Here is a 24,076-nt window from a genome sequence, read left to right on the forward strand (position 1 = left end):
AGAAGTTACATTTTATTATATACAATATATTTCATTACCAAATGAAAACCAATTTTTTTCTGTTTAAATCCAAAACACGCTTGGAAGAAGAATAGGAATAAGTATTATTCTCCGAAAGTTCTGTTTCATTTAAGGAAGGGGTCTTCTCGTTATCAAACATACTTCCTATAATAAGAAATTCATGAAATTTTGCCACAGTAAAGCATATCATATAACCAAATGATTCTATCAGTTTAATTAAATTTGATCTCCTTGTTTTTGCATAAAGGTCAGGTCAATGGCATTACCCTTTTCCTCAACTTGAGGGATGATAAAAATAAATGTTTAAGATATGAAGATTCTATTCTTCAATGAAATGATAGAATATCAGAATGTCCATCAGCTTATACTTTTAAACTGGAATAAATATTGAAACTAAAATTGCTATTGCTTAGCCCGCATTTCCTCTAATTTTCTGAAATTTTGAAGATATTTCATTATTTTTTTATGCTTGCAATATTAAAATATTTCTGGTTTTACGTATTATGAAGACTTTATATAAAGATATAAATTGACAGAAAAGCTGATATATTGGCCATCTAATAAGAGAGAAAAACTTATTTTTGTGATTTTTTCACACAAATCAATGTATAGAATGGGTGCTTTTAAAAGCTTATAAAAATGTAATTTGACAGGCAAATCTTTTTTTCAAAAACAAATTATGAAACCAAAGTGTCATATCATTAGTTCACATTAGTTAAAAAATCCAACATTAATGTTATTGTTTTTAAAATGCTAAAACAGACTTATTATTCTACAGCAATTCTGAATATGCGAAACGTGATATTTTCTTACGCCAATATTCCGACAAAAATAAAGTCCTTGTTAAATTCTAAACATTGATTACTTTTTCTATGCCAAGTTGTATGATAGTGAATAAGAAAGAAAAATATACTATTTTAATTTCCTTTCGTCGATCTTGATTTAATGGACAATTAATCAAATTGACGTTTGACGAGTCGAAAACAAGAAAAGACTTCTTCCTTAATCAATCTGTGAAGAAAAAAACGAGTCCTGAAATTTTGAAATCCACAGGCAATATGTTAGTTCAGTTGTTCTTTACTTTTTTTTTTATATAAAAATACAAAATACACATGGGCCACATCGCTCACATGAGCATGAACTATACCCACCGTGACTAATTAGTTTTATAGCTTTATCATATTTTCAAAGTCAAAAAATCCCATGGAGAGTAAACAAAATTCACTTATTTCCTCAATCTCACAAACCCAACCTCTAATTTACTCATCCCGTTCTAGAAAATACATTACTGTGTAAAAATGAAAACTCCTACACTTGTCAATAGGGGCTCGTTTTTGACTCCGTTGCCCATAGAAAATGAACAAATCTCTAAACCAAAGTTTAAATTTCCCGATCAAAGGGTATGTGCAGCTAGATTAGAGAAAACAATTACTTACATCAGTACAGGAAGTAGCATCAGGGTCTAAAAACTCTAGTCGAAGGGATTCGCACGATTTGGAGATCTCTTCGTTCGGGTTTCGTAGCCGAATTTCGATGAATTGTCCATACATGGATTTTCCTCTATTTTGATTAAACATAACTCTTTGAGTTGAAAAAACAAGTTGACTGTCCACGGGTCCAAGCTCTGAGCTCTCTGTGGTTATAACTGTTAAACAGCTATATCCAGTATTGATTCTGCAGTCACGATCTGCTTTTTTACTTTAGCACGTCTCACAGTTATCGGAAATATACATGTATACTGTGGTCTTTATAGGAAGAAATGAACCCATGATAATAAAAAATAGAAAAATATAACAATAACGACCACTAACAAACGAGGGCGCAGTCATGCGTCACATAGTTACATGGTAAATGTTTGTAATTTCATATGAAATAAAATGTAAAGAAAGTGTTTTTTATGTCTATGAATTATCTTACATGAATCACATTGTATCCCCTTATATTTTTTTCTTTTGCTTTATTGATATTCTAGTATTATCGGTCAAAGTGTAAATATCTTACATTTGAGAGCCTTTTATTTTCAATTAAATAATCTCAAAAGGATCCCGTAAGCTTGTTTATATGCACATAAACAAGCTTACAGAAGCACTGATTTTGAATTTTAGCCACTGGAAGTTTATAGAAATCTTGTGGAATGAGTTTTGTGTCTGTCATTGAAGACAGCAAAGCGAATGAAGCCGTGAAGCGTTACGTACATTTTTGTTGTTGTTGATATCGTGACAATTAAAAGTTCTACAATTTGGCATTCTGTACAAATTAAGTTTGTTATATAAATTTATAAAACGTCTATATACTAACTATTCATGCAGTAGCAAGTTACTAAAGTAAGTGCCCCAAAGCCAAGAAATAGTTGCTTTATATGTATACACTTATTTAAAAAAAACTTCTAAGTATTCACCATGCTGAATAGAATAATTTAAAAATTACGAAATACAGTGTGAAATTTTCAACAATTCGTAACTGATATGTCTTCTCATCAACAGCACAGATAAAATAAAACAATATCGCTTAAAATCAATTACCAATGACGAAACCTCTAAACATTAATTGCTATTTTTCTTCGCATGCTTAATATTACTGGCAATTTTTGCATTTGATATTAGTCTTCAGTGGTAGTGTCAAAAGAAAAAACACTTAATATGACCAAAATGATCATTGAGAAAACAACCAGAGCCGTTGGAATATTAGTTTCTATAATGTTCCTACCACAGATTCTACTCACTTTAAATCCGCTGGTTTTTTTTTGTCCTCGACATTGTTTTTGATATTGAGCAATCCAAAGGAAACGTTATTTTGATATAACCCCCCCCCATAATTATGTGTAACGTCATTTCCATTGGCAACCTAAATTCAACCAAACCGGAAGTGTTTGTGATATTTTCGCAAAGGTCAAGGTCTCGGGAAACAACCAGAGGTCAAGTTCAATGCATTTAGAACTTTTGTTTGTGTATACCTTTTTGTGTCATAACTTTAAAAGAACTGTAAAATGTCAAACAATGTTTCCTACTTTACATTTAGAGAAAATAATTAACATATGTAGTGACTATGTACGATACTTATTAATGCAAATGGTTAATTAAACCATAAAGGGAGATAGCGATCTAAGCGACAGAACTCCTGTCCGATTCCAATGGTATTATTCATTGCAAAAGTATTATTTTAAACAATTTCTTTTAGTCAAAACTTTTAAGAATCGTGAAACGAAAAAAGGTTATCCCATCTAGCATATCGATTGGTTAAAGATCATTTGTTCATTCGCCATTTCATGCTTTAAACAATTATATTGTTTTATAATGGTTCATGCAAATTGATGGACTTTGAAGCAGACGGTCTTCATAATAATGGTCGGTCATACTATACAATACATGAAATACTTGTCTTCGATGTAATAAGGCGTTGACTTTGGCGATAAGACAAATAAACGTCTTATCTAATTACAATTTTACCCTGATCATGAATGACCCTCGTCAAGTCCAAACTTATTCGACTCAACATGGGACGAATATTCTAACTGATTGATATGTCTCTGCCTCAACCGCTAACGCATTCGGTTGAGACGCATAGACGCAATTGACGCAAGAGTGTCCTTAGTGGACGCTTAACTATTTACAACCTGATGGTATATATGTTAAGGCTGGATCGAAAGCAGCCTTATTTATCCATACATCGTTCTTCATTCGATCTAAAGTGGCTTTGGTTTGCTTTCTTTTATTTCATCGCAGTGCAAACGTTGTCTAACATTTGTTTATTCCAAACCATATACTACTACTACAGACTAAGTACTTACATTATCAAGATCAATACTTCCGCCTACATGTAAGAGAAAAAGGTGGCATCGACGTTTAGTATTGCGTATATCTGATGCATTGTTTTAAAATATTTATTACAAATTGATTTATTTTTGATACAGAAAGCAGGCAAATAAATACTTAAAGGTGACAAATTAATTGACAACTTCGGAAACAAAACAGTCAATACCATGATTTGATTAAGCATTCAGCTGATCTACATGTATTTCAAATGAAACAGATAATATTCTATTATCCTACCCCCCCCCCCCCCCTTCCCCTTTAGATCTGAGATGCACTTCCTATCCTTTACTATTACACATTATTGTAAGTCTTGCAGAATTTATTGTCCATGCGTTTGACACTTTACTACTTTGAATGTATTGCTTATTCAAGAAATAATTAGTAGGTAAACCTTCACTACTTAGGTAAGGAGAGATACATGATCACCCTGGTTTTCACTGAAATTAGATGTTGATGAGAAATTCGCTTTCTATCGATCATCTGCAGTGTGGTTTTTTTTTTCTCGGGTGACCGCTGAGGTCTTTGAACCTGTTGTTGGTAACTGACCGCGATGTATCATTATACCCAATTCAAGACGTAAATTAAGAAATTCAGATGACGTCATATTCTATTTTTTCTTGCGTGGTATTGTATGGCTAGGATTATTGCATCATGTACCTATCTATGAAGTCCTATTTATCATATCCGTGATAATGTATTTGCAATTCATAAGATATGCAAGTATCTTCGAAAAAAGAGGCACCCAGTACTTCTGAAATTGGAAGGACTCGAAGAAATATATTTACTTTTATCTTATTGCATGTAGAGGCTGAGGTATCGAATGTCACAGACGTAACATTTCCCGATCAAAATTCTCTATATGTGTTGATTTTAATATATAGATATATCTCTTTTCATTTTGATATGATTTAACAAACTTAAGGAACAAAATGGATGAAGAGAAGAACAGTGCTTTCTAGCTGCTAGTTATTTACTGCTTGTTGCAAAATGTGTACTTGCTTTTGCGCATATGCGAAAAAAGGTTATAAAGCAGCGGCATTGACAATCAATACACAAATTTTAAGTATTGGAAATATAACACAGAAAGAGTATGTTCAAAAACTATTTCTAGCAAACCAGGTATATCAACGGTTTGAATATTTTGACAGATGGCACAAACGTTTTAGTATGCATTTAGCAAAAAAAAAAAAAAAAATCAGTTGACTAAGTTGCAACTTGTAGATGAGTTTCTATCACAGACTAATGAAGTTGTTTAATGATGGACAGGTCACTGTATTTAACCTTGCATAAGTGAAAAATGCACTGAATGCAGACGGTATGTCGGTGTTTTCAATTTCTTTTAAACCAAATACTTCAAATCACGGATTGTTATAAAGCAATGTACTTAGTATACGATAATTTCATGTTTCATGCTAACTGACATGCACGAGGGTATGTCTCAAAATTACGAAGTAATACTGGATAGAAGTGTAGAAAAAATGACCAATTAAATTGAATTAGTATAACAAGCGTTTTCAGAACAAACTAACAGATTAAAAAAACTGCAAAGAAATCAATCAAATCAAGAAAACGATCAAAAAATTATATTTTATTTTTGGAGGGGGAGGGAAAGTAATATGCTTAATATTATCAATACTATTTTATAAAACTTTTTTCATACTTTTACTCAAACTCGTACTACGTGGGCGCCTGTAAAGTGCGAAACGAAATCGAAACGAAACGAAACGAAATCAAACGAAACGAAACGAAACAAATCGAAACGAAACGAAATCAAACGAAACGAAATCAAAAATCGAAACGAAACGAAACGGAATTTAAACAAAACTAATATCAATTTTGACTACATAAAAGTGAAAATAAATTCATTGAAATAAATTTTTGAACCATAAAATATAACTACCTGTATGCATTCAGTTTTTAACAAATATATATGGGAGTAGACAAGAAGATTTTCTAAGATTTAATACATTTTTACTATTTGGCCACATTGGCCCCACCCTAGAGCCTAAACCCCTGACCCAGGGGTCATGAATTTCACAATTTTGATAGAGGGCCTCATGGACATCATAATCATGCATTTAGTTTTTAAAAAATATATATGGGAGTAGAGAAGAAGATTTTCTAAGTATTAATACATTTTTATTATTTGGTGACATTGGCCCCACCCTAGAGCATGAACACCTGACCCAGGGGTTATGAATTTCACAATTTTGATAGAGGGCCTCATGGACATCATAATCATGCATTTAGTTTTTAACAAATATATATGGGAGTAGAGAAGAAGATTTTCTAAGATTTAATACATTTTTATTATTTGGCCATATGACCCCACCCTAGATCCTGAACCCCTGACCCAGGGGTCATAAATTTCACAATTTAGGTAGAGGGCTTCATGGACATTATAATCATGCATTTAGTTTTTAAAAAATATATATGGGAGTAGAGAAGAAGATTTTCTAAGTATTTATACATTTTTATTATTTGGTGACATTGGCCCCACCCTAGAGCATGAACCCCTGACCCTAGGGCCATAAATTTCACAATTTTGGTAGAGGGCTTCATGGACATCATAACCATGCAACCGGTTTTTTCGTCACATGCGTGGGAGTAGAGAAGAAGATTTTTGAAAATTTGGCTTTTTTTGCATATTTGGCCCCGCCCGTGGCACCCCAAGGGTGGTAGAGCCATGAATTTCACAATTTATATTCTTCTTACCATAGAAATGCTTCACATCAAAAATGGTAACGATTGGCCTAGTAGTTTTCAAGAAGTTAAAAATATAAAATTGTTAACGCACGACGCACAGACGCACGACGCACGACGACGGACGAAGACCAATTGCAATAGGTCACCTGATGTAAATAAGTGAAATTTCGGATAATTGGCTTAAAAATTTACAGCGCCAATCTGAAACATACACTACAGGTAGTTATATCTTATGGTTCAAAAATTTATTTTAATGAATTTATTTTCACTTTTATGTAGTCAAAATTGATATTAGTTTTGTTTAAATTCCGTTTCGTTTCGTTTCGATTTTTGGTTTCGTTTCGTTTGATTTTGTTTCGTTTCGATTGATTTCGTTTCGTTTCGATTGCTTTCGTTTCGTTTCGTTTGATTTCGTTTCGTTTCGATTTCGTTTCGCACTTTACAGGCGCCCGTACTCCGTACCTCGAGAACGTGCTCCACTAAGTACGAAAGCGAGGTTACATAAGTTTTGGAGTACGTTATCCGCAGATAACTATAGAATGTGCTCCAAAAACCGGTAGAGAAAATCTAGACTATTCTAGAAAAGTTTAGAGTAATAAAGGCTAGGGTAAAAGACAGGTCATTTTGTAATTTACATGTACATTTAAACAATAAAATGCTTTCTTTGGTGATTCATTCGGGATATGAAGGTAGCGGCATTGCAGAAAAATTACATAACCCGCGATGTACATTAACAGTAATACAGTCAATATAATTAATTTTTTCCAATCAATTTATTAATTAGTTAAAAGAGAGATGTAAACATAAATAATAAAATGCTTTCTTTGATGATTCATGCAGATTATGAAGGTAGCGATGTCGCCACCTTCATATCCCGCATTAATCACCAAAGACAGCATTTTATTGTTTAAATAACTACATCTGTACACATGTAAATTGATAAAAAAAAAGTTTCCATTTTATTAATAAAATATTCATATTTTTGGAGGTAACACATTTTTTATCATGACATTCTCTTGGTCTTTTAACATTTAAAGTATATATTCAATTTGTAGTAAGGTGTGACAGTTACAGCAAGCAGTTATCTGTTATTAACAGTTAAGTATTACGGTTAGAAGTTACAATGAGCATTAATCTGTTAGTAATTACAGTATGAGCAGTTGGTAGTAATCCGTTAACAGTTACATTTTAAAAGAAGTTGGCAGTAAGTTGCTGATATTTATATCAAACAGTTACAGTAGCAGTATGCTGCTAATATTTACAGTGGGTTGTTGATAGTAGCTATTAACGGTTTTAGTAACTTGTTAAACATCTATCAGTTGGTTGTCGTATGAAAGGAATTACTAATTTTTCGAATTTCCTTTTTTTTTACAGTACATTTTTTCTGTGGTCTGCACAAGACACGAAAATGCACTAAAGTTCTACTATAAAACTTCTCTTGTTACAAATAGTTTTGAGCGTGTACAAACATGTACATAAAAAACGACAAAATCATCACGTATTCGTGCTACGTTAATTATACGTGTATATAAACATTATCACGATTTCAGTAAGAAAATGGTCAAATGATTAAATTGTCGATAGTCTCCCGCTAATGCTTTGACAATGATTTTGCTTTGTTCTGAAAAACGTGTATAATATAAGAATAAAGAAAGAAAAAAATCCGAAGCTCTTCTTCCGTGTTTCTTTGCGCTATAAGAAATACCTTAGCTATTGAAGGATCGTGACCAATGTGAATGGTTCATTCCAAAGTAAAAAAAAAAATATAGACAGTAATAATGTATGTTTTATTTCTCATCATCAAAGTCCGTTGCACTTATGGTCTTAAAACTACTTTTACATACCACCATCACCACACGACAATGAAGGAGGTCATTTGAATAAAAGAGAATAGAACAGATCGGAAATGCGTCCATTGATTTGAACCATGCATGAAAGAGTTCCTTTGTTTCATGCGGATTTCATGAAGATATCTAGCGAGCATTGTAGAGAAAAAAAAAGCCTGCGCGGGTTCATATGTGGTTTTTTTCTACGATGATTGTTTCCTTCATAGCCCTTTTATTGTAGAAATATATGAAACACCCGAGGAAATCCTTACACTGTTTGCTTGATATAAGATATACCCTACAATTTTAACTGTTTTGTGGTGTATTGCAAATTAATATGTCACGAATTTGTTTTTACGACCCTAGGTAACCTCACAAAACAATGTTCTTTTTCATTATTTTTTCAGATAAAATGAGTGGAAGTACGTAAATGGTGGTTATTGACTATCAGTATGTTACATAAAATAAACACGACACGTAATTCTATCTGAAATTTTACTGCCACTAATTTTAAAGTCTGACGTCAGCCCGTGCCGCCTCAGCTACAGTTCGATGTATCAATGTCGCAAACGTTCATTTAAGAAGCAAGTAATCATTCTTTTGAGAATCATGAGGTGTTCATTGTGGTCAGGACGTGATCAAATCCAAAATAAGCCCAAAGGGCTCTGAAAGATTTTATCACAATCAGTAAGGAGCACATCATAATACTCAAAAAAGATTCATTATTTGTTTAATTAAAAAATTAATATATATTTTTATAATTGAATTAGATATTAAATTATTGACATTTTTACGTTATTTTCATTTCGTATAATTTGGCGAATCCCACTTGTACATCATTTGCGTCAACGATGAAATGCATTCTTACAAACTTGATTCGTAGTTGATTCGCAAAAAAATATATATATATATAAATTGGAAAATGTACCGAAAGACGTGAAAAGTCAACTGCAAAAGTAAACAACAACAACAACAACAAAACAAAAACAAAACTCAAAACCACGATTTCAATGAAAAATAAAAATTCATTTTGAATATTTGAATTATACAATTACGGCCATTTTAAGGTGCTACACCGGTAGTTGTTTTCACGGAAGCGTAAGCCTATACATACACTTGTTATATTATAACTTATGAATTGTCCTCCATTTTATTGTATTGTAAACATAAACTGAGTAATGTATTGTGGTCTCTTTTTTAAGCATCTATGTTGTTGTATTGTTTGTTGTGATTTTACATAATTTAAATCAACTTGTTGAATTTGGTCAGGTTTATTGCCACATATACTAGTATATGCAATATCGACTTCAAAAAAAATTGAGGTTTAAATATTTATCTATTAAGAACGAGATTTTATCATATCGAGATAGAAATTTAATCAAAGAATGATAAAGATGTATACATACAGTACTAAAGCCACACCAATATGGTTTCTTGGTCTTCGGATTCTAGGCAAATAAATATAGTGGCGAGCGGGCGATTTATTAATTTTAAAATTAAAAAAACTGAAAATTTTTGAGCGGCATCAAAAAAATAGAGGCCAGCGATTACATTTTATTTTAAAATGTCACCCCCCCCCCATGAAATACATGTAAAAAGCACTAAAAGGTGAGTGACTGTATTCGCCATTGTATCAGAACCCTCCTGATCGCCAATTCTATCCACACATACAGGCATTACCTTGCTGACAATGTACCGGGAGGTCTTTGGTATGATCAATGTAAAAAAAAAAGTGAAATCATTATGAATAAAAAATAAAAGAATAAAAAATGGAGCGGGACACGAAACGAAAATTTCCGGGTGCTGGATTTATTTTTTAATATTATTTTTTGGAAAGCCCTTTAGCATATGCCCGTGGATCCAGCGACCAAGAACTGAAATTGGTGTGGCCTAATACTTTATTTTATTTAAACGATAAAATGCTTTCTTTGGTGATTCATGCTAAAGGAGGCGTTAGCGGGTTATGTAAATTGTTGCTACCTTCATAACCCGTGTAACGTGCAACACGGTCGAGCTCTATGTTTTAAAAAGCTGGTGTACATGTATATCATACGCCCAAGCGTTGCACCAGGACCGTTAACCTGTTAACTCAGATTTTTGATGACCACAAGAATAATAATGACGATTTCTTATTGATTGGATAACCACTAACTGTGGTTGACGGGTATCTCCCGCAAGTATAAATCGCCGTTGTCAAACCTTCCAAGAAATAATCAAAATCACTGCGTAAACCTTGCGCTTCCTCCACTGCTGCCTGTGGTGCGCCTCTATGTCTGTACCCTACTTGTAATGCCTTATGCGGGTCTTACATCCAAGAGAACACGAACTCAGATATATCTCAGTAAACTATTCCAAGATGCCTTATTCAGGTCTTATATATGGCAATAGACCGCTGTTAGCCTTTTCTCTAGTTTCAAATAAACCATGGCTATCAGAAATGATGCATAAAACGCTGTTTTACTACGAAATGGCAGTTTTAACATATAAATAATCAAAGTACTGAAAGCTGGGCTCTTTTGGTGTGTCTACGCATATTGTGTAGTAAAGACTAAATCTCTCTCTCTCTCTCTCTCTCTCTCTCTCTCTCTCTCTCTCTCTCTCTCGTGCTTTTAATGTCGGCAAAGCGTCAGAGAGCGACCAAATTTTGTAAGCGGCTAAAAACAAAAATATGTTTGTCTAGTAGAAAAAAGTTCAACAGTTGCTGACTTGAATTTTGCAACAAGCGTTATATCATATCCAATCCCCATTTCTTCAACGCGCAGCAAAGTACTTCATGGAAATTCATGCGCATTGTATGTGTCCAAAATGCATAATCTTGTTTTTAAAACACGTTATTAATAAAAAAAACTAAAAAAGAGAGACAATTGTCTGGAAATTAAAAAAAAGAAACAAATAAAAATACCAACACTTTTGACAAAACGTGGCTCTTTGTGTAACTATTTGGTATAGCGGAGGCTTTTACTTTGACGCTGTTTGGTTTTTTGTTTACTTTTGAAGTTGTGCTATTTATAGTAACATTGGCGATTTGCCTGCCCACAGCCAGGACTCTGTCAGAGCCCGGCTAAAAATGAAACCAATTACGTCACACCCGCATGAATCATCAAAGAAAAAAAATTATTGTTTATATTTACATCTTTCTTTTTACAAATTAATAAATTGATTGTAAAAAGTAAGTAAAATTCACTAAATTACTGTTAATGTACATCAGTGCGTCAGCTATATAAAACAAACAGCCAAATCGTCTCCTATGGAAACTTTAGTCTGACATGATCATGATTATTTCGTGCACTCCGTGATTTTTCTAAGGTCGATGTAGGTTTCGACCAATCGATAAATGGGGAGTGTAGATTTCAGTCTGACTGTTTCTATAGAGCGATGAATTAACTATAAGTTTCCGTACGAAATAGAGGGAGTCGTATTTGGTAGATATAAATATGATCATATCATTTTCAATATTTGGGGGGAATATTTCGCGAAAATATTGTTATTTCGTGGGCGCTCAAATGGAACGTCACATCCCTCCAAGTCTAGCTCCAAAAAGACCGCAAATAGGTTTCTTATAAGAATACTGTTTTGATTTGTTATCATTTTGCTGTGAATTTATATGCAAAGTTTTTACACATTTTACTAAATTCATGAGCATGTATTAACAGGTGCTTTGTAAACTACATTTTTCATCAGAGTTTAATTTTTATCGTACCACATCAATGACTAAACAAATTATTTAAACGAACGGCAAATTAAGAAAAACAAGTGAAAAGCTATCAATGTGACAACAAACCGGGTTTTCTTTTATGTGAACTGTGTCCATAATCCATGTCATCCCGTATCCAGTGAAATGGAGTACCCTATATGCAATATTTTGCCAAAAAATGACCAAGTTCAAAAGCAAGTACAATGAGCTGGTATTGTTTTCATAAATTATCGAAAATCAAAATCCTAGCAATACGCACACCTTTGATATATGTACAATTGATCTGCAAAAGAACAACTTCCTATCTTGAAAACTGTAGGAGGAGTTATCCCTACAATGAGGGTACCCTATTATATGCAATATTTAGTAAAAAAATTACCAAGTTCAAATGCTGGTATTTTTTTCATAAATTATCAGAAACCAAAATCCTAGCAATATGCACACCTCTGATATATGTACAATTGATCTGCAAAAGAACAACTTCCTATCTTGAAAACTGTAGGAGGAGTTATCCCTACAATGAGGGTACCCTATTATATGCAATATTTAGTCAAAAAATTACCAAGTTCAAAAGCTGGTATTTTTTTCATAAATTATCAGAAACCAAAATCCTAGCAATATGCACACCTCTGATATATGTACAATTGATTTGCAAAAGAACAACTTCCTATCTTGAAAACTGTAGGAGGAGTTATCCGTACAATGAGGGTACCCTATATGCAATATTTAGTCAAAAAATTACCAAGTTCAAAAGCTGGTATTTTTTTCATAAATTATCAGAAACCAAAATCCTAGCAATATGCACATCTCTGATATATGTACAATAAATCTGCAAAAGAACAACCTCCTATCTTGAAAACTGTAGGAGGAGTTATCCGTACAATGAGGGTACCCTATATGCAATATTTAGTCAAAAAATTACCAAGTTCAAAAGCTGGTATTTTTTTCATAAATTATCAGAAACCAAAATCCTAGCAATATGCACATCTCTGATATATGTACAATAAATCTGCAAAAGAACAACCTCCTATCTTGAAAACTGTAGGAGGAGTTATCCGTACAATGAGGGTACCCTTTTGGCAGCCGCCAGCCCGTCCGCCATTTTCACCAATTTAATAACCGGATTTTTCCGTTGGAAAACCCGGTTAAAAATGAATTTTAAAACAGACACCAATGTGCTTGGTGTATTACTATCCCAAAATATATAATTTGGTGGCAGAATGGTGGTTCCTTAAGGGTAAAATTAAATATTACTTTTTCTCTCGTTTTCCGCAAATTATAAGGCTAAAACAGTCTAAGTCTGCTGCCCCAGCTAATTCAACTTAGTATATGAATGTACATATATGTATGTATAGATATGTGTGTTTATTGTTTAGTTCAGAGAGGGAGCGACATCCAGAAATTACATGTAATATGTCCATATCTATAGATCTGATCAAATTTCTCTATGAATTAGACATATTACAGCTTTCATATTGGGGTCAACCAATGTATACATGTATTCATAATTATACCTGTCATGTTGAAACCATATTTTTTACTTTACAATTGATAATTATAGCTGTACTATACACTGTACTGTACACGAGAAACTCGGTCAACCCGTATTTTAGATCTTTGACAGTCTCATTCTCTAACTCTCCGTCCTGCAGACATCTCTAGAGCGTGCAGCGGTTCCTGTGGTGCTCGAAGCAGTGGCGTCGGAAGCAAATTGAAAGTGGGAAGGAAGGGGGGGGGGGCACGCTAATCATCAGAAATCTTGATAAGCCAATAGTATGCCTTTAAAATCATACCTAGGAAAATAAGCATATTCCCAAAATCATGAAATTCCTAATCCGTGGGTGGGTGGGGGGGGGGGGGGGGGGAGGCTACGAGGCATATTTGCGATAATTTTACTATGTAAATATAATTAATTTTCGTTTTCCCGGGGGGGGGGGGGGTAGGATTAACTTTTTCTGAAAACTTAAAATGGACGACATACATCGATATTATGATAGCAAAAGCACACAAAAGTTAACTTGAACGAAAAAACTCAATTATAAATTAAACCGCAAATCACTTTCTCTTATGCTCTTATCCTTTATCAGGCCACATTTGGAATATACTTCTGGGGTTTGGGGAGGGTATTCTCTCGCGGACTCAGAAAAACTCGAACAAGTACAATTATCTGCTGCCAGAATAGTAACCGATTTACCGATATTTGCCTCTAAAGACTCTCTTTTCTTCGAAACAGGTTGGAGTACACTAAGTTCAAGACGTATTTAACTGCTAGACTCAAAACAATGGTTAGGGTCGATAAAAATATCACTCCCACTTATGTTCAAAATTTCTTCCCTGACAAGCGTTGTACTATGTCAAACTACCGATATACTACGAGAAATTCTCAAGATTACTACTTACCCAAATGTCGATTACAAGTATACAAACCATCGTTAGTTCCAACTGTTATATACGCGAATGGAATTCTCTACCAGGGAATATCAGGGAGCTTAATTCACTCAAGACCTTCACTAATGCTATCACCTCTGACTATATTTTTAACGCACCCCCCCCCCCCAAAAAAAAAAAAAACAACACACACACCATCATATTTTTCTTTTTGGGGACAGGATTCAATATAATTCACACTAAACTACACCAAAATTGCATACTAAAGTGCGACTTATTGTTGAAAGTCCTTTATGTACATATACATGTGGAAGAGTCAAAGACGCGTATCTTTATTTTTTCTTATGTACTAAATATGCTGAAGCTAGAGATGAGTTATTTAATACAATCTAATCAAAATTAAATGTTAGATCCGCTCGCTTACTCGCTTCATAAACCCTATCATTTTTGTGTAGCGAGTAAGCGAGCGGATATAACATCAAATTCAATTAGATTATATTTAATAATGTTTTAGCATTGGCGATTTAAATATTGTTAACACACATATTTTGCTTCGGGGAGATGATTGACAAACTTAGTAATACTGAGAATGATCACTTGTTTTCCATAGTTCACATTTTTATTTTTAAAAACCCAAAAGATTTTAATTACATGTTTACATTTGTATCAAAATGTGCTATCTGAAACTTTATCGTAAATCACTTTGAATTTTTATACTTATGTACACCATCGTTGCAAGCCTTGGGTTTTGTGTCCATTCTATTTCCACAAACCTGGTTGGTGGAAACAGAATGGACACAAAACCCGTGGCTTGCGACGATGATATACACATGCATGACATTTTATTGCACGTGAAATCTTTGTATGTCAAATACTGTATAGGAAGGGGGATACATAAGTTTTAGAACTTGTGCCCAATCCCAATGTAATTATATTACAATAAAATAAGTTCAGACCAAACTTGTCAGAATTTCATTTCTTCATGTAATTGCTGTGTTCACTGTATCTAAATTCCATAAACCGAATTCATATTTCCAAAAATGGGAGATTACAATAACACCCACATACCGTGCATATAATACAAATGTAACTTGATAAAATTGTGTTTTGTGTACAATGGGGCTCGGATTCGTACATGTATATTAAAGCCATATCGACAGTCTGTCGTCGTTTGTCGTGATTATCGGACCAATGCAGCTATAAACACACACACACAATTAGTCAAGGCAAAGTTAGTCAAGGCAGGCACGTAGCATCAGGGGACTTTTTCTCGTAACAGCAAATATATTTCTTAAATTTACATACAAATACAAATACAAATATTTTATTGGCACAAACACAATTACAATAATTGGCAAAGGCCCAATGAATATATAAGAACATCATTGTATGTTTACAATAGTTGCATGTACAGTATATATATTTTTACTGATCTATATAGATCAGTTTAACATTTCCTTAGACTAATTGACATCTGTGTTCAAAGCAGTCATTAATGAATTTAACAGTAATATTTAAAATAGTATGTATTTCACTATTTAAACATACATGTAAAATGTATCTTTCTTTGTCCAAGTTATTGGCAATATTTATTTTACTTATCTTATAAAAATTACTAAAATAGCTGTTCCTTAGACGAGAATAGGCTTTACATTGAAAAAGAAAATGAGTTTCATCTTCAATTGCACCAGTTTTACAAGCATTACAATATCTTTCATTCCTAATTGTGGCATTATATCTACCACTTTCTATTGCAAGTTTATGTGCACTTAATCTTATTCTACTAATAGAGGATCTCTCAGATCTTTTCCTGAGTATATCAACATAAGGACTTCTTTTTCTCATATATAATTTTTGAAAAAATGAAAGTTTTTCTGAACTAAAAATTTTTGATGATTGCTCTTGGATACATTGGTCAATGATTCTTTGCTTTATGTTTGGTAAAAAGTGTTGGATTGTGCTTTTATAATTACTAATGTTTGAGAATCCCAAATTGTCTAGGATGCCATAAATTTTCTTAGTCCAGGAATTGGAATTGATCGTTCCCTGATATAATTTAAATGCCAAAGAATTAGATGTTATCAAGTGATTCCAATATTTAATGCTTGAGAATGAGATTTTAGACCCAAGGAGTTGCCCCCCCCCCCCCCCCACTTTTTAGGGAGATGTAAGAAATCGAAATGAAAATAAGGAAATTAACAGTGATAGGTATTCCCTCCCTCGGAATAAGATTTTATGATTAGCGAATAGCGAATGCCCCCTTTTTTCTGTTCGTCAATTTTTTTTTAATGAGCCCCCCCTTACATACACACACACACGCGCGCGAGCTCATACACTTTCAAAAAACGATGCTATGTGCCTGCAAGGCACACAATCAAAATTAAAACTTCCTCTTTCATTGAGAACCAGGAAGATTTGTCTATGAGTTTTCCGACCATTCATGGTTTAAAAACAGTACGTGTATTTAAATGTTAACTGCGACTTCATGTAACGCTTGGTTTTACACCCTTCTTTGGAGACGATCAGACTGTAAGATTTTTTTTGTTATTAATAGTGTTAAAGTTTATAGTGTACTGTAAAGAATATATATTTGAATATCAGTCAAAAATTCAAAAAAACATTTTAAATCAACAGTTATCTTTTTATAACTTGATTGCTAACCTCGACCTTTGGTTTATTTGTCTTTTAAAGTCATTTCAGACACGTAGCATTGGGCGGGGGATCCCCTCCCACTTTTTCTCGCAACAGACATTTTTCTTAAGTTGTAACAATGTTATATAGAAGTTGAAAATTTAAGCAATCCCCCCCCCCCCTCCCCATTTTTGCCATTTTGTTTTGTTTACAAAACCTACTTCGCACAATCCCCCCAACCTTACTCAAACGAGATTATCGGGATTTTTTCGCTCGTCAATATTATGGATAAGTCCCCCCCCCCTCCCCTCTTTCAAAAACGGTGCTACTTGCCTACATTTTCTTTCATTTTTCCCGAAAGATGCTATAAAACAAAGACTTGTCAATTGTAAACGAATCAGTTAATGTATGTGTTATCAATCGAATAAGATTGTTCATCTAAGCGCTTAGGTGGAAGGAATTTGTAGAGAAGCGTTTTCACTACAGAGATTATGTTTTGACAACAGGTACGGGATCACGAAAAAGAAATTGACACACATTGACACAAAGAAAACATTTGTTAATGGTGCTTTACAAAACATGACGGAGCAGATGAATTGTATTGAGGTTAGTATATTTATACGATCTAAGTTTAATTATATCTTAATCAATGTTCATAAATATAGAGAGACTTCCTCATTCTTCGTTTATGACTTTAATCGTAAGTGCCACAATCAGCTGTTTTTACTGAATTACCACATATGACGCAAGATACATAACACATATCGATAGAGCTACCATATTAGTTTGAACTCCATAGATATCAAAATGCATACATATTTTGAAATGTATGTTATATAGAAGTCTATTATATGTATTTATCATTCCTCTGATTTTATTTTCACGGTCCATTGATTCTGCTTTTTTGGGTACTTGATCATTTAATCAGTTTGGTTCCCATTCACTGGGAACCATTCACGCAGTAAATTACGTAACGTCTAGACAGTTGTTTGAACAATGGTTTTTGAGTAAATGTCGACTACAAATACATGTATTGTACATATGGTGTATGGTCGGAGGTCAGATGTAAGTCTACTTTGAAAATTATGGATTAAACTACATATAGCAGGCTCAACAAAGAACACCATATTAATTAAACCACCAAAGCCTACATATTTACAATTATGAACATGTAAATTTAATTATGTAACTTCTTACTGTAATGGAATGCACCTAGGTGCACTCATTGGATGTCAAAAAGTTTTTAAAGACAAATTAAGCATAAATGAGCTAAGATGGTAATTGTAAAAAATAGCTTTTAAAATTCAGCTCCTGAAGTCATTCTTTCTAGACAAAACAGTTCAATTATTCAAAAGTAATTTCTTTCAATGTAATTAGGCCAGTCTTTTATTTGTTGCGTTTTATAAGTATTTTTACTCTATAATATTTATTTGTTGGTCATAAATATTCCCCCTAACTTATGATTGTTATGGTTTTACCTACCAATCTTCCCCCCAAAAAGGATGCAAATCTCTAATATTATCTTAATATTAAAAAATCATAGTTTGGTTAACTACATTCAGCTGACACATTATGTTACCCCCCCCCCCCCCCTCCATGATTTTTTTTTTATTTGGTCTTGCTTATACCAAATCCAAATTGTGTGTATATATATATATATATATATATATATATATATATATATATATATATATATATATATATATATATATATATATATATGTGTGTGTGTAAAAAAAAATGTGTGTAAATCAAATCTTTACATAATGCTGCAGAAATGTATGTTGGCCTTCTGCATGGCTTTATGGTTTTATTGATTTGAGTTTTTCCTGTAAACATACAGTTTTGCAGCTTTTAGGAAATCTCCGATGTTCATGACCATTTGTAGTTAAATGTGTAATTTACATGGAAACATATAGCGGAAACTTCGATTTACTTCCTGTCTTTTTCATGCTATATGTGCTTAAAATATTAGTATTGCTATCATTTTCATCAATGAACTCTTTCCTACTTCATTCCGCTAATATATTTCCCGGAATTTTTAAAAAAACATGTACACTATAATCATATAGAAATAGATGGACATATTTCTCTGAATTTTCAAAATTGCCCTGCTGAATTTGTGTCAAGCCACAAACACCTAGGATTTATTAGCTTTTTCTGAAAACTTAAAATGGACGACATACATGAAATAGATGAATTGAACTGAACATACATTGTATTTTATTGATTAAATCAAATGGATTAGACACAAGTTCTAAATAACTTAGGTAGTCTTCTCCTAATAATGAATTTTATAAATATTGCCAAAACTGGTAATATAATATGAATTCAAATAAATATACATGAATAAAAAGTCTACTACATATATAACACATTGATATTATGATAGCAAAAGCACACAAAAAGTTAATGCGTAATTCACATGGAAACATATAGCGGAAACTTGGATTTACTTCCTGTCTTTTTCATGCTATACCGGTATGTGCTTAAAATATATAATAGTATTGCTATCATTCTCATTAATGAATTCCTTCCTCCTTTTTTCCTCCAATATATTTTCTGAAATTTTGAAAACACCCTGTAATCATATAGAAAGAGATCAACATATTTCATATTTTTGGAAGGTTTTATGAAAATACTTTAATTCGTCGAAAAATCTGTTCACTTCAAAGTAATTATCTTTTCAGGACATTATAACAGGTAAGGTGTGTGAAAACCCCCCAAAATAAGTTATTTAAATGAATTGTTCGTTGAAAAAGTTTCAGACTATAGATAAGCTGTTATACCGGTATTTCGTATGGACATTTTAAAAAACCAAATATATCTCCGGAATTTGTAGTTACTTAATCATGCATTTAAAGACAATAAAATTCTGCGATTTGCAAAATAGCTTGCGACCAAATTTATACATGGTAGTTGTTTACAAGTTACCATATGTTTTAAACTTTTAACTTAAGGATGATAATGAAAAATCATCTATTGTATGTTATAGATCTTTGACTGTAGTGTTGTTTTTCACTTTCAAAAAAGTAGGTCAATGACCTACTTTTTGAGTTAATGGCCATTGAGTATTTTTTGAAAAATCAAGAAATATCCCATAAAATTTTACACTACGATTGAGATTTTCTTAATTGTAAAAATATTACAAATAATTTTTAAAACACTTTAAAAAATGAAATACAGTTTATGAATGGTAGTGGCATTAAATAGATACAAGGTATTAAAATAACAGCAACAATTTTATTTAAAAAAAAAAACAGTCCGAATTTCCTTTATCAGTTTTCAAATCCCTACCCATTTAATGTTAATACAATAACAGTAATAATTTTGAACTACTTATATTGACCTTATTCTGGCTAAAAATCTAATTTTGTTTGAGCCTTATTCAACAATAAAGTAAAAATATCGATTGTGATGTCAATACTAATTCATTTCATAAATACTTTTTGTGTTTAGAACAAATTTTACTCATTGCATTGAACTTAATTTGAGAACTCAAACTCTGAGTAAACAACACCTTTAAAATTAGTTCATCTTGCGTCGTTAGTTATTTTGTAAAACGCTGCAATTTTCATTTTCTGCAAAACAAGGCTTTGTTACTGTAAATATTAGAGATAAACCAAACGATATGAAATAAGTTAACAGCGAAGACATGAGTATGGTAGCTTTGATATGACAGAGTCGTTTTACGTTCTTTAAATAGGTGCCAGTCATTTTGTACATAAGCATAGTCACTTAAAACATATGTACATGTGTACATTTTGATTTACATAAAAAAGATACTGTAAAATTATAGGGTGCATACGTGGCAAGGTTTCAATTTTATAACCTATGCAAATTTTACAGTAGCAATCAGGAATTGGGTAGTTGAAAAAAGTATTTGTAATAAAACGTACTCCTTTTTAAAGAATCGTTGCTTTTTTTCAGGAGATAGATGGGGGGAATGCCACCTTTCCACAACTGCAGTTCCTAACGCATTTGTCTTCTGGTCTAGAGGAAATTCTGAACAGTACTCAGCACGCTGACGTCACCATTCAGGTTGACGAGCGCGAATACCCATGCCACAAAGTGATACTGTCGGCCATGTCCCCATATTTCGAGGCCATGTTCACCCACGACATGAAGGAAAATCGAGAAAGTGTCGTGAGACTACACGACATAGAGCCAGGAATCTTCGAAAATTTGCGCACGTTCATGTACACGGGAAAAGCCAATGTCAATGAGGAAAACGCCGAGAAAATTTTCCGCGCCTCATCTTTAATGCAGATCCCCTGCTTGCAACAACGCTGCGAAGATTTTTTACTCTCTCAAATCTCGCACGAAAACTGCATCGGAATATGGAAAATAGCAAAAGCTCACGCTTGTCAGAAACTCAGCGAGAAGGCATGGGACACGATTCTGGAGAATTTCCAGACCGTGTGTACCACGGAAGACTTCCTACGACTTGATATAGACGAACTTGTTTGCATTTTGCAGGACGACAATTTGAAATCTCCGACAGAAGAGTTTATATGTGACGTTGCTTTTGAATGGATTGACTACGATAAGCAGCGACGGCGTCAGAACGTGTGCGAGATCATGCCGGCACTGCGACTTCCGCTGGTGTCCTCCGATTACTTATTCCACGTGTTCTATGCTAACGAGGAAGTCCAGAACAGCCCCGAGTGTCGGTCAGTGATGGGGGAGGCACTGCGCTACCAATCCTGTCATTCAAAGCGCCAGGACTTTACGTCGATTCGATGCACGCGGAGGTTGACCAGTAAAAGCGACGACGTCCTGATCGTCATAGGAGGACTGTTGTCGACAACTCCACGATACCAAACCACGAAAGAGGTTCTTTGCTTTAGCTTCCAGCAGCAGAAATGGTTTTATCTCCCTTCTCTACCGTACGATCCTGGCTACGAATTCGCTGCCTGTACCCATGGCGACAGTATATTTGTCTCCGGTGGGTGGTTGAAACTCCAAGGCCTCGCGGAATTCAAAACCCACAAAAATGAATGGAAGATCTGCGAAACCATGACAAACGGAAGATGCGGCCATGTCATGGTTTCCGTGGCACACTCTATCTTTGTCCTAGGTGGAAGAGACGGACGGGCACCTGCCATGACAAATATAGAAGAATTTAATCTGCAGACTGAAAAATGGTCTATGGCTGGAGATCTCCATATAGGAGTAAGATCGACGTCTGCTTCAACCATTGGAGAAAAAATCTTTATATTTGGCGGGATTACTGAATCAGATAAAGATACGATGTCAGTGCAGTGCTTTGACACAAGGCTCCATTGTACCAGCGTTATAGGCGATCTCCCGTTCACGTGTCGACTAACACGCACGGTCAGTTTAGATATGTGTGTTTACGTTCTAGCTCCGGACGGCAGGGTACTAGAATTCTGTGATCCTACACTAAGTATCATTTCCCACAATGTTTCGAGGCCAAGATCACGCTGTGATTCGTCCGATTCGACTGACGTGACCGTGACATCAACGGAACCTTACACGGTAACCACGTCGTTAGCGCCTGTGCTAGGGAAATTGCTCTGCCGCATACCCAATTTTAGCCAGCATCATTTTGAGGTGATCCAACATCGTGGTGATGTATTGCTGGTTGGTGGTAAAACTCCGGACAACACCATTTTGAAGAATATTATTCAAATCAACGTCCACAATAAAGGTGACGACAAAATCTCAGACCAGACATCGCTGGAGATGCCGTCTGCGCGCTGGTGTTTCGGTTGTGTGAAAACCGTTGTTCCACGTGACTATCTAAACAATGAGATTAGAAATTGAGAGAGAGAGAGAGAAAAGAGAGAGAGAGAGAGAGAGAGAGAGAGAGAGAGAGAGAGAGAGAGAAATGCAATCAGACAGATTTTAAGGTGTTTTAATTTGGAACTCCTTCTATTCAATAAGTAGTGTATAATAGCTTTTTGACAAGAAGCGCTTTCAAATGACTGTGTCTTTCACATTTAGTGCAATGCATTTGTTGTTGTTTTTTTTCTGCTGTTGTTTATTTTTGTTTTATGTTTTGTACTCCCCCCCCCCCCCCCCCCCAATGCAGTGTTTGTTGTTCTGCTGTTTCAAAGCCTGTATTTAAACCAATCACTTTGGGCTTTTTACTGTTTTTAAATACGATGGAATTTTCTTATGAATATTCTGTTCATTTTAATAGGATGCAGTCACTCTTCACTCTTTTTGTTTCATCGTTTTTAAAACCGTTATATTTTGTAAATTTCCCAATGGCGTCACCTGTCATTCCACGCTTCCCGTTTCTCTGTTGTTTGGATGTTGCCATATCATTTGCATCATTTGATTTAGTTACCACTTTTTTTTTAAATTGTATACATGTACATTATGCCATGTAGTGTATTGACTAATGAAAAATGTATTCGGACAGGAAAAAGTATGTGTAGTGTTATCAGTTTTGTTTAATAAAAGGAAATACAATTTTATTTTGTAGATTGTTTTCCTTTTGATTACAATATATGGTATAAGAAATAGAATGAATTTGAGTCGTTGTTATATGAACTGCTTTCGATCCTGCCGGAGTTATCATAGAGGGTTTGGTTTGTTCCATGCACAGGTGCTTGAGGACAGGATCGACCCCCCCCCCCCCCCCCCCCCAAGATTATAGACCCCTGGGACTTAATTATTAATTTTTTTATTAAATTGTCCTCTTATTACATATTTCTAATCTAATTTATACATTCATTGCCCTAAATTACCTAAAACAAATAATTTTAAAAAATCAGACCCTCTATAATACCTGGTATAATATAATACAAGAAGGTTGCTAACTTCGTCCATCTAGAACCAACGGAAGTACGGGTTTATCGCAAGGAAGATAACTCGTAACATAAGTTTTTTATTTTCTCTTTCATGTCTTCCATTGTCATACACTCAGTATGAGTGCCTTCTTTTAGATTTTCCAGTTCCCAAGACGATAAAAAAAGTTTTCGCGGCTTGATTAGAATTCATACTTCTATTATGACAATTCTTGG

At 33.9% G+C, this 24,076-nt stretch overlaps 1 protein-coding gene across 1 annotated transcript; it reads left to right on the forward strand.

Annotated features, from left to right (window-relative positions):
• The first annotated feature begins 16,924 nt into the window (after positions 1 to 16,924).
• Positions 16,925 to 23,534, forward strand: LOC105327155 (kelch-like protein 24). The gene is made up of 3 exons (XM_066079080.1): positions 16,925 to 16,976; positions 17,585 to 17,684; positions 21,009 to 23,534. Exons 2-3 carry the CDS (start codon positions 17,658 to 17,660, stop codon positions 22,866 to 22,868), a joined length of 1,887 nt encoding a protein of 628 aa, XP_065935152.1. The 5' UTR covers positions 16,925 to 16,976; positions 17,585 to 17,657; the 3' UTR covers positions 22,869 to 23,534.
• Positions 23,535 to 24,076: the final 542 nt, after the last annotated feature.

The sequence above is a fragment of the Magallana gigas genome, chromosome 3, assembly GCF_963853765.1.
Source record: "Magallana gigas chromosome 3, xbMagGiga1.1, whole genome shotgun sequence".
Classification (NCBI taxonomy): domain Eukaryota; kingdom Metazoa; phylum Mollusca; class Bivalvia; order Ostreida; family Ostreidae; genus Magallana; species Magallana gigas.